This window comes from Opisthocomus hoazin, chromosome 3 (genome assembly GCF_030867145.1).
Source record: "Opisthocomus hoazin isolate bOpiHoa1 chromosome 3, bOpiHoa1.hap1, whole genome shotgun sequence".
In the NCBI taxonomy this organism is placed as follows: domain Eukaryota; kingdom Metazoa; phylum Chordata; class Aves; order Opisthocomiformes; family Opisthocomidae; genus Opisthocomus; species Opisthocomus hoazin.
In genome coordinates this window covers 11,431,432-11,443,836 of record NC_134416.1, presented here as the reverse complement: position 1 = coordinate 11,443,836, position 12,405 = coordinate 11,431,432, and the positions used below count along the sequence as shown (strand labels likewise).

Here is a 12,405-nt window from a genome sequence, read left to right as displayed (position 1 = left end):
AAGAATAAACTTTTCTCATGCTAAGTTTTGACTGACAATCCCTTAGACTTCTGCAAGTTATAAATTCTTTAGTTCGCTTATATAAATGTGAATCAAAGGTTGTTCTATAAACCATAAGTAACTCAGAGTACACCTAGGCGTGGCGACGGGGAACTCAATATCCAGTGTTAACAGTAATGTTATTTTTAAAGCCCGCAGAAAACATACACAGTCTGTCAGTGTAGTATTTTTCCCTTGTCCTCACACACTGAAAGGGAGTTACAGGCTTCCAAAACGTCTGCGAGCGGGCACGGCCAGCACGGCCGAGGGTCTGTCCTACCACCGTCTGCCGTGCTGCTGTTCATGCTGCACTGAGCCGTGCCGTAGATAACGGCGTCCCCAGCCCGGCCACAAACAGTTCCAACTCGGCGTGAAGGAAAAAAAAGGGGAGGAAATGCACTGACATAGTAGTGAGCACTTACTGCAAAAATAAAACTTCTGATGGGAAGTAAAATTGCCACTTTTTATTGCCAATAAAATGAAGAAATCCTCCTCTACAAAAATAAAATCTAGTAGGATTAAAAACTCTTTAAGTGTGGTTGTATGGACATATTTTTTACATTTCAGACTAGTGGTATATCTCCAGACATCACAGAAGAGTTGGAAAACATTATCACTTCATAGCTGTCAAGAGTTCTCGTGGCATATAACAGTTCCAGGGAAAAGGTGTTGAGGTATTAAAAACAGTGCAACTTTTCAGACTCCTAGCATTTGTTCCTATATTAATTTCATGGAAGGAATAAATGATACACTAATGATCAGATGGCTGGAATACAAAATAACTTACTTTCACATAAACAGAAAACAAAGGAAAACTTCAAAACATCTTTTCAGAAAAAGGTATAAAGTCACATCACGCTTTGAATAGGGCAAGTGTGGGAAACGTTCTGGAATGTAAATCAGTTTACGGAAACAACTGGCGGAATAATATAAAGATCCAATGATGTATGAAGTGCAGTAAAATTATTATAAAATACTTTGTATTACATACATATATACACAAAATCTCAAAAAAATTCTCACGTGATATTTTTGACTATGCAGCACTAGCCAGGTATTTCTAAGTAATGATCCGAGCAGTTCTTTTTCTGGAGCAAAGACTTTTCATGACTCTAACCAGGCAGCAAGTAAGCCAACCATTTCTTCTCATAGTCAACTTAATGACGATTTCTCACACAGCTGCCAAGTTCACATTTCATGTACATAATTTTCCTCACACAAGTGAAAAAAAAAAAAATCTTGACCTAGAATTTTATTTTTTAATTTTACTTCCTTTGGGCTCTCTTGTCTTCAGCTGGCTGGGGAGCAGTTGCTTTCAGTAAAGCTGCTGTCATCTTCTCTCACTTTATCTTATTACAAGAGTCATGTGCAAATAAACCAAACTGCAAATTTCCTGTACTAAGGTAAATAACTGGAAAAGGTCTGCAATTCATAGTGCATTGCCCTTCAGCTTTTGTGCAGTTAGTATAGTATCAACTTGTGTACTTGTGAAACCATGCAAAGCTGTTACCATCCACTCAAGAAATGGTGGGTTTACAGTATAAAAACCTCATATTTTATTTGTTTTTTACCCCTTAATGAGAGATATGGAAGAACCAGTATTCCAGTTAATGGCAGAACAGGTACTGCAAAGGAAAGTAAGTTTATATTAAAAATAGCATTTTCATTAACAAGTGTGGTTATACTTATTTTTAATGCTCTTATAAGTGACATTTTTGCAGAGATATTACTAAAAGTCTTTTTCAGTTTGTCTTAGTTTGGATCATATATCTTCAGTACTGAAAATAAGACTATAATTAAAGAAAAAATGATCACAATCATTGTGAACAACAAAGCTAAGAATATACATTGATTCAACATTGGCATCTGAAGTATATTCTATAATTAATGCTACAAGAAATCCTGTTTAAAAAGAAGCCAAAATTTATATTGAAGAATGTTGTTTTTTAGGTTGATGCAGAAATACAAAAAACCACATGAAATCAACAGTTGTCAGCCTTCCCTTCCTGTTCTGGTACTGAAAAGATACAGAGTTTGAGAGGGAAAACTAGTATTATTTAACCAAAATGTACAACACATTTGTAAGAATATTGAAAAAAAGTAAGTCTTTAAGTGTATGCAAGACAGCCATAGAATTCTGAAAGCATTCAAAATAAACAGAAGAAACTGGATGACTTCCAAGACTGAGTTAACAGAAATGACATTAAATACAACAGTGTATACAGCATTAAAATCCTAGACTAAGAAAGCAGCCGTACTTTAAATTAGGGACTCTGCTTGAAAATGGTAGTCGAGGCTACCTGTGTAACGCCCGCTATGCCATAGTATGATGCAACCATGAAAAAATAAACAGGATGAAAGGTTGTTTTGATATAGTATTTCCAGCAGAAACAGCAAGGTTTTAATGCTGTTCCCACAGTTCCAGTCAGTTATATTCAAGAAAGCTGATTTAAACAGCAAAGGTCAGAGCAGGGCTCGTACGATGAAAGGACAGCTTGGATGACAGGAGAGTGCCAATGTTCTTCTGTCAGAAAAGGTGAAAGATACGTGATTTGTTCAGTCTAACAAAACAAAAAATGGAGACCTGTATGATTGCTCTTTAGGTAGTGCCTCGATACAGACACCAAGGACAAAAAAACCCCCATAACACCAAAGCCAAACAACAATGCTGGTACATGAACACAATAATTTACTGGACTTGAGAAGATTTCTAATCCCACGAGCAATGCAGCCAGACAACTTCTAGAAGTTACCAGTAAGTGCAAACAAGCTAATTGTTTAGAAATTGAGTCTGATCACGTGAAGAAGCAGATGATACGACACGGTGCCTGCAGTGGCCTGAACCACAAAGGAAGTGCCTTCTGGGCTTACGTCCCTAACATCAGAGCTGTGAAAGAGTGTAAAGCATGCAAACTTGTATTGAAGATCCAAACTTCACTTCATTACATAAAACTGACCCCTAACCTCCATGTTTGTCCCATATGAGAGAAACAGGCAGAACCATTAACAACCAATTACCTTTCTGCTAAAACTAAGGAAACCTGTCTCAGACTGCCTCACACTTCTACAAAACTTGTTAGCAACACTGCCCTCACACTGGATTTGCAATTGAGGTTGTGCAAAAGTTTATTTAGCTACTGTGCTGAGTCATGCAACTACTGAAATGCCGGTATTTTTTTAAAAAAGCTTTTTGTAATAAAAACAGGCAGGACACCTGTTAGATGTCTGAGGCCATAGTGCAGGTGTAAGCTGGAAAGAATAATGAAAAAGATGATTTTCAGAATGTTATAAAGACTTGCCTGACAACACAAGGAAGTTGAAGCTGAATAAGCTTAGATAAACTACTGGAAAATGCACAGAGTGGCTGACTTCTGCAGCTACTGTACTTGTTCTGTACTTTCCATTCTATTAGGATTAACTAAATCTGTAGCAGAGATAGCAGAAAGTAACATGTATCCACAAATGAACTGGTATAGAGTAGAATACACTTAGAATACACTAATGTTACAGCATTTTTTAAAATATTTTGAGAAGTTATCGAACAGGAAAATCTTGCCTTACTTCGTAATGACGTATGGAGAAACTTAAAAAAATCCACATATACAGGTCCTCCAACAATTCTACGTGTGTAATTTTAATGATGAATCAAACTAATTTTTAGACACCATATCCACTGAAAACCATGGGCAAGAGTGGTGTGCATTAGGTAAATTGCTTTAAACTTACTTTCTCTCCCCAACACAAAGTTCAGACTTGATGGCTTCCAGTCCACTGTTCCATCCAGCAAACACCACGGAATCTTGCTACCAAGGAGCTTCACTGGTGAATGAAGCCAGCTTACAGAGGGCTAAAGGGAGGTGTTTTTGCTTAAATATACAACATGTTTTGGAAAAGAGTTTTATCTGTATGTCCCAAAGGATAAAAAAACATAAATATTCAAAACCCTCTGCCTCCTTCTCAAAGACAGATTCCACCAGCCATTCCCTCCCTACAGACTATCTCCATGCTCTAGCAGGGTCCCATGGTATCCGCTGGGGCCTCACTGCAGAGCAGGGATGAAAATCAGATTACATTTGGGGACAGAAGGTAAGCTTAAACTTGATTACAGATTCAAAGCTCTTCTTACTCCTGCAATTTAGGGAACTTAGAGTGAAATTTAATACTATGTTTTCATATAATCTTAAATAGGTAGCTATTAAAATGAACTTTGCTAACAAAAAAAAAGTATCTCAGACTGTTTCAAAACTAAGATGTGTCACTGGTGTCTTACAGAACTGAAGAGACTCTACTTTTTCTTTTAAACAATCTGTTTGGGAGCGACAGCAGGAGAAGACAGCAAGGTGTAGCACAGTTTACAATAAAGCATAAGTGCATCTGCAATGATGCTTCTAGCGCGACTCTTCCAGACCAATGAATATTCCATGCATTTGCCACTTTGTTCCCCTGTGCCTTTAAGGCCTGTAAACATAGACAGCACCAACCTGTATTTAAGAGATGATTCTAAAACTGATTAAATAATTTATAATATTATTGAATAGAAATCAACCAACAAACCAGCATCGCTCACAGACTGTAAAACTGTGGCACGTTTGAAGCAAAGAAGCCGAGTGACTTTAAGGTAACAGCGGTTCCATTCAGCCTCTCAGACTTACACTGTGAATCTGGCATTTTCCACCCTGCTGATGCAGTTAATATAACTGTTATCATTAGAAGGCAACGATTCTCTTTTTTTTGGATAATTTCATATTATTTTGTTGCAATACAGATAAGGATTCCTTTTGTGTCATCCTTGACATGAAAACACAAAAGAATTCAATGTGTCATTTCTTTCCAAGCAGCTTTGGTGTTGTGTTGATTCACTCATCTGGGAAAGCTTGCACAAACACCTAGGAAAATGTCTAACATTTCTGAAACTTGAATACTTACTTAGAATGAAATATGCACATAAATATTCCCCTTCCTGGAGAAAAATACAAATTTCTGAGTAAGTCTGCATGAAAGCTACACTATTTCATGACAAAGAAATAATGTTCATTATAATCCACTGAAAGCTGACAACGTACCAAGCAGTGTACAGACAGATACAAGACAGGAGCTCCTTAACCTTCCTAAGGAAAGCGGATTCATGATTAGGCTTGAAGTCCTGAAACTTTATGACAAAAAAGCCCAAACTTCTCCTAGGTCAGACTGAAGGAACTTCTAAGCCAGGGTACTGTGTCTGACAATGGACAGTCAGTAGCAGCCTGATAGACAGAGCATGCAAACAAGGTGGGGGAGAGGGGAGGAGAAGTTAGGAATGTGTAATACCAACAGGAAGGTCAACATAATAAAGTCACAAGGAGTACAAATGACTCCCCAGTGAAAATGATATAAAGAAACTCAGACTGTGAAGATGCATATCCTGGCAAAGTTGCTTTGCCTCTTCATGGAAAACAAACCTGTTCAAAAAAATTTCATTCAGAAGTTGCCAGCACATGACATAGACTGATGGTGGAACAGCAGCTCTTGAGCACAGCATCTGAACTGCGTATCAAAGCAGATAGCTGACGCCAGCAGACTGTTCTGTCCCTTTTACTCTTTCACATTTTAGTGAGAGCTGTTCTTCATTATTCTTGAAAACAAAGTTAATTATCAGTTGAGGAAATCAAATATGAAGTTACAGCAGTGCTAACAAAATGGAGCATCCTTCAGCATAACTGCTGAAGCCTTAAACTATACTGTAGCCTTCATCACAACTAGAGTTTCCTCTAAAAAGTAGATTTGCACAAATTATCATGAAGTAACAGGTTTTGTTGCATAAATATGTCCTCTAAACTTGAAGTTTATAACTATCTAGGTCAAAGAACCACCACCCACTACCGCTGCAAGATTAAGTCTCATTCTCTTCCCTTTCAAGCACTACCAAGAGTGTCACTACTGTTACTCAGAAGAAAAAGCATCTGATTCATTACAACCTAATGTAGGTTGCAAAACTGATTGAACTGCAGCACAAACCCTCCTTATGGATAATTCCACAACAGCAAAATGGTGGTTTTACTCAGGGAAGAATGGGTGATGTTTAGTTTAGATCTTCAGTGTGTGACTCGTTAGCTATCTGGCAATAGGCCTGGTGTCTTCTCTGCAGTTCTTTACACCCCGCTGGCACTCCCCAAAATGGAAGAGGAGAGTATTGATGCCCTGAGAGGGAAGGAACTTTAATACCAACCTGCTCAGGACTTCACAGGTCATTCTGGTATTTTTCCACAGTGCCTGACTGCAAGGAGAGGAATCTTCTTGCACCTCCTCTCCTCCAAGCTTTGTTTCTTTGCCCTCTCTGCCAGACACTACACAGCACACTATCGTGTACCACTGCGCACCATCAGCCTTTTTCTACAGCACCTGTATTTTTGTGACTGCAGACGCTTAAAAATGTTTCTCCAAAATAGGAACAGAATTTCTACATAAAATGAACCAACTTTTATTTAGCAAAGTATTATTTTATTTTTTCACTTATTCATGTACACTTTTATAAATGAGTCCACTACAAAGCGTCCTGTCCCTCTTTTTTTTTTTTTAAGTTTTGAACATGCATTGTACCATATTACTGCATCAATGTAATACGAAAAATACACTACATCTTGAAACATTGTAATGCACCTGGCCAAAGGAAGGACAGCTGTGGAAAAACTACTGCTTACAAGCCTAATTTGAAGACAGACTTACCTTTGCCGGCATTTCTGGGTGGAAGAGGAGGAGCGTCTGCAGTTGGAGAGGTGGGTGAATCTGTGCTTGCAGAAGCAAAGATCTGATTGGTAAAAGCTCCATAAGAGAGTCTTTGCTTGTCTCTAGGAGTGCTAAATGCAGGATGAGTCAGTTTGTCTTGGGGAGAAATGCTCGAAGAGTGACAAAAACTTTGGGGCCTTGGAGATCTTTCTTTTTTTATAGGACTAGGCTGTGAATAGAAAAACAAATGTATTATAGAGGTGTCTAAATACTCAATATAGTTAATATAGTTGCAAAGAATATAACAGAAGATATTCTAGTAAACATGAGCATAATTTCTTTCTTTATTGGACAAATAAGCCCACATTCCCCCTTTTCTCAGGAATCCAACCTGCATGATCCTCTGCTCTAACTGAAAAATAAAGATTATAGCATCAACAAATCATCATGTACACAAAGTTAGATTTATTCTTAAAGCAGTAGATACACAATAATACTATACTAAATAATTTACTAATAAAAGCCTAGTAAGGTTTTCAGAATATAAGAGTAATTTTCAGTTCAAATAGCTCTTTCCTCAGCCCTGACAGTTATCCTCAAGCATCAATATGCATCATATTGCATATGCATATGCAATAATATACTTATATTACCCCATTGATGCATATTGAAAATAAAATAACCACTTCTGACACATCAGACTTACTTGTTGACTGAACTAGCAATACATTCAGTGATATGTCTCTTCTTTTAAGCGTATATAATTCCTCTTTGAAGAAATTTTACACAGCAAATTTGGACTGCTGTATATTAATAGCTGCATATGAAGCACGATCTGTTTCACTGCAGCTCTGGTTCGGGCAGGCTATTATCTCCAATACAGCATTAGTCATCCTCCTGAGGCTCCTTGCACAGATAATCATTTTGTTCTCTACTGTCCTTGAGGACACGTAAATTATTTGGGTTTCTGAATTTTTCAGTCCCAAGTGTCACAGAAAATGAAAAGTTGTCCACATTTCTTTCTACAGCAGCCGTATAAAATAGGAGAGATGTATTCCCATTTACTACAGAAACCAAGCACAGACTAATTAACTGACTTGCAAAAGTAGGACACTGAAGCTAAGTTTTCACATGTTCTAGGATGGCAATTATCCTATGCCCTCAAGTTTTTTCTTTCTGTTTCTTCTTTTTTTAATCAAGAATAAAGTGCAAAGCACAGCTTTTGAAAAATAGAGCTAATTGATTCAACAACTAAGTTTTAAATTAATTTATGGAAAAAAAAAAAAAGTATGTAAGCTTTGGGTTTCCTCCAGCAAAAAATGAACAGACTAGAATTCAGAAGGGGATAAATGACAAAGTAATCTACATCTACTGCTTTATATTATATTGTATGTCTTGTCAAAGCAAAACTTCTGAAACTCAAGTCCATAATAACTAGATTGACAAAGGGTATTCAAAAACCACTTTGGCAGTCTTTAATACAGGCCTCAAAACTAGCTTTTTCCCCACCAAAAAAAATCTGTAAGAAAAAAAATGTTAAACTGGGTCTCTAATTTCCATTCATTTCCACTGAACAGAAATTTTGAAGGTTCTTATGCAAAGCTGTATCAGTAATTCATGCTCACCTTATCATCTAAGTCATCATCACTTTCATCAATTTCTTCCTGCCGAAGATTCCACTCATACTCTACATGGACGTGTGGGTTTAGCTTTCCTGCCTTGGCTTGAGAAAGCTGAAAAAAATAACAATTCTCATTAAAATACTTCCTGTTCCTCTGGTGTCAACGAAGTTAGTTTTGTAACAGCAAGCAATAAAACTGAAATATTTATAGGTTTAAAGCTTTTCCAGACATTAAAAAGAAACAATTCCAGGGCAATCACACAAACATCCTTCAATTGTTTAAGGTGTAGAAAAACAGCTAAAAGGCAAAAAGGGAAGATTTTCTCAAAATGGGCAGAAGTTGCCATGTGTGACACGCAGTTGAAAAGATGACATGAAGAGAAGGTACATGCACAAAAGCAGAAGCAGAATGCATCTGGAGCCCTACTTTCCAAAACAGAAAGGCAAAACCTATTTATAAACTCCAGTATGCACAACTATTACCCCTCCCCAAAATCACAGTCCTTGTGGAATAAAAAATAAAAGGCCTATATCCTTTATTTAAATATTTCCCTCCCTCTCACTGGATGAGGCCAATGTGTCTTATGCACAAAATTCCTCTACTTTGCCAGCCCAAATAATTTATTCACATTCTTTAAAAATCTAGTACTTCAATAATCAGCAAAAAGGAAAATTGCAGTTCATGGCTATTCTGAGGAGATAAATTCTCCTTCTCAGTGCTTAGATTTCTCATCATTATTTATTCCTTCACATCCTTTGAAATGTAGTCTGCTTAGTACTAGTTGATTCAGGAGAGCCTTTAACCACCTTCCCAAAAGAAAATTTGAAAGAAAAAAAAGTTTTTTCAATCTCTTATGTAAGTATTAATGGACCCACTTGAGTTGAAATTTAATTTAATTATACAGTTCAGACACCAGCTATAAAACAGAAATTAGCTTAGTACATCTACCATATTGCAAACATCTAGATATTTATTTTGTACCTTTTTATTGCCACAGTAAACAATGTGCTTACTTGTATTTCTTTTTTACTCTCAGTCTTATTTCATTGCCACTTTTGAGAAAAATGCATAAATAATTTTCCTCTTCAAAAATGAAAAAAAGACAAAATGCGTAAATGGTCTATTATAGTTAACTGAAATAATCAGTGAGGTATTAGTGGAATTTCGATTACAATAATTGAAACAATTAACTGCTAGATAAGCTCACGGATAACATCCACTTTGTTTTTGTTTGTTCTATAACACAATCAGTTGGTCCACATTAATGGCAGATCAGATGTTACTTTATTAAATATACACTGCAAAGAAAAAAGCAATCCATACCAATTGTGTGTTGTACAGCTGACCTGCTTTCCAGCTGACAGAATACTCAAAGCACTGGAAGCCGTACTTACACAGCAGACACGGGAGTAACTGAGAAGTCAGTGAGAGTACCACCTCATCAACCAAAGCAAAGTGTTGACGTGCATCTCCAGAAATATGCAAAATTATTCTGATTTGTGAAGGACAAGCTCTCTTGATTATGCAATAATTAATTAACACATGGCAAGAGCTTCCAATTGTCAAAGGAAAGACATTAAAATTACCAACTGCAGAGAAAAAGTAGATATCCTCCTTGGATCATCAAAATGAGGCAAAAAAGTTCTGAGAAATAGAATTAAGCAGCAAGTGACAACTGTTATGTAAATTCTTCTGGTTTTGTCCTGAATGTTAAACTGCCACACTACTTACACTTTCTAATCTCTCCATGGTGCTTGAATTTGCTTGCCTGCTAAATGCATCTGGTGAGAGGCACCCTGGAGGGCTAAGAACAAACAAGACTGTGGTCTCACATAGAATCCTTAGTTCAGGCTAACGGCTTCAGGGCAGTACCTGTGAAAATTCCTTAACCTCAGCACCTTTATTGAACTCCAGTTCTTTTCTTGAGTGACGTCCCTTAACATCACTCACACATTCTCAAAATTTCAGGAAGCTTTTCCTCTGATCATGTTCAGTAGAGGGACAAAGTCTCACAAAAGATGGTGTCTTATATTTTCTGATACCCTAACTTCCAGACATTATACTTTTGCTTCTTTCTCCTTTCAGAAGGGTTAATTTCAAGTTATTTCAATTCTCCTTGTAAGAGGACTTGCACCATCTCTGAACTATCTGTCCCATTAAAAAACTGGAAAAAGCCAAAGCAAGAAAAGTCAAAGAAAGATCCAGACCTAAAAGGTCTTGACAGACTGGCTGGGTAGATGAGGGGAGAGGAGTGGATGTTGTCTACCTCAGCTTCAGCAAGGCTTTCAACACAGTCTCCCATAACATCCTCCTAGGGAAGCTCACGAAGTGTGGGCTGGATGAGTGGTCGGTGAGGTGGATTGAGAACTGGCTGAATGGCAGAACTCAGAGGGCTGTCATCAGCAGCACTGAGTCTAGTTGGAGGCCGGTAACTAGTGGTGTCCCTCAGGGGTCAGTACTGGGCCAAGTCTTGTTTAACTTCTTCAGCAATGACCTGGATGAAGAGTTAGAATGTACCCTCAGCAAGTTTGCTGATGACACCAAACTGGGAGGAGTGGTGCATACATCGGAAGGCTGTGCTGCCATTCAGCGTGACCTGGACAGGATGGAGAGATGGGCGCAGAGGAACCTGATGAAAGTCCACAAGGGCAAGTGCAGGGTCCTGCACCTGGGAAGGAACAACCCTATGCACTGGTACAGGCTCGGGGTGGACCTGCTGGAGAGCAGCTCTGTGGAGAGGGACCTGGGTGTCCTGGTGGACGACAGGTTAACCATGAGGCAGCAGTGTGCCCTGGTTGCCAAGAAGGCCAATGGGATCCTGGGGTGCATCAAGAGGAGTGTGGCCAGTAGGTCGAGGGAGGTTCTCCTGCCCCTCTACTCTGCCCTAGTGAGGCCCCATCTGGAGTACTGTGTCCAGTTCTGGGCTCCCCAGTTCAAGAAAGGTGAGGAACTACCGGAAAGAGTCCAGCGGAGGGCTACGAGGAATGATGAGGAGACTGGAGCATCTCTCCTATGAGGAGAGGCTGAGGGAGCTGGGCTTGTTTAGCCTGAAGAAGAGAAGGCTGAGAAGGGACCTAATAAATGCCTATAAATATCTGAAGGGTGGGTGTGAAGAGGATGGGGCCAGACTCTTCTCAGTGGTGCCCAGCGACAGGACAAGGGGCAATGGGCACAAACTGAAGCTCAGGAAGTTCCAGCTGAACATGAGGAAGAACTTCTTCCCTCTGAGGGTGACGGAGCACTGGAACAGGTTGCCCAGAGAGGTTGTGGAGTCTCCTTCTCTGGAGTTATTTAAGACCTGCCTGGACGAGGTCCTGTGCAGCCTGCTCTAGGTGACCCTGCTTCGGCAGGAGGGTTGCACTAGATGATCCCCAGAGGTCCCTTCCAACCCCGAACATTCTGTGACTTAATATTTCAGCAAGTGTTTTGTACTCCTGATAGAAATGTCTGTAATAACTTCTGAGGTGATGAAGCCCAAATGTCCATGAATGACGCATTATTAGGTATTCAAATACCTGACCTTCCGGTATTTAAGGTCTTCGAATACGCTGGTCAAAATAACTAAGTACTTTCAGAGAAGTAAGATCTTTAACTGCTACAAAGGAAATGACTGTTGTGTTTTGAAGTTAGAAAATATTCATCGATGGTAGGGCCTTCAGATCAGCCTACAGCCAGCTGGCAGCAATACCAAGTTTGAGATTCAGTGGTAACAATATCTTAAGTAGATCACATCCTCAAAGAAGTAAACATGCCCCCCCCCAACCTCTTCCTTCTGCCCCCCCTCCGCCCCGGTTCTTACCAGTTCCTCACACTGGACAGCTTTCACTCTTTTCGCTGTGTCCAGAGCCGTCTCTCCAGCTTGGTTTACTACAAAATGAACAATAAAAAAAAAAGAATGATTCTCTGACATGTCTAAAGAATCAATTCATTAAGTTTCACTGTTTGTAGCAGAGTAACATCTAAAAGTGATCAAAAACATTTATTTACTCTATAGCAGCTGCAGCTCTTTCAGATTCCACCCTAAGTGCTCATGCATTTCATG

The 12,405-nt window shown here is 38.9% G+C and overlaps 1 protein-coding gene across 4 annotated transcripts in view; it reads right to left on the bottom strand.

Moving 5' to 3' along the window:
• Positions 1-12,405, bottom strand: part of ASAP1 (ArfGAP with SH3 domain, ankyrin repeat and PH domain 1) — a 195,445-nt gene that overhangs the window by 18,902 nt on the left and 164,138 nt on the right. For all 4 annotated transcript variants that reach the window (XM_075415544.1, XM_075415546.1, XM_075415548.1 and 1 more), the window contains 3 exons: positions 12,163-12,230; positions 8,367-8,474; positions 6,742-6,970 (listed from right to left, as the gene is read on the bottom strand). In XM_075415544.1, coding sequence (XP_075271659.1) covers positions 6,742-6,970; positions 8,367-8,474; positions 12,163-12,230 — 405 coding nt within the window. The remainder of the gene's footprint in view (positions 1-6,741; positions 6,971-8,366; positions 8,475-12,162; positions 12,231-12,405) is intronic.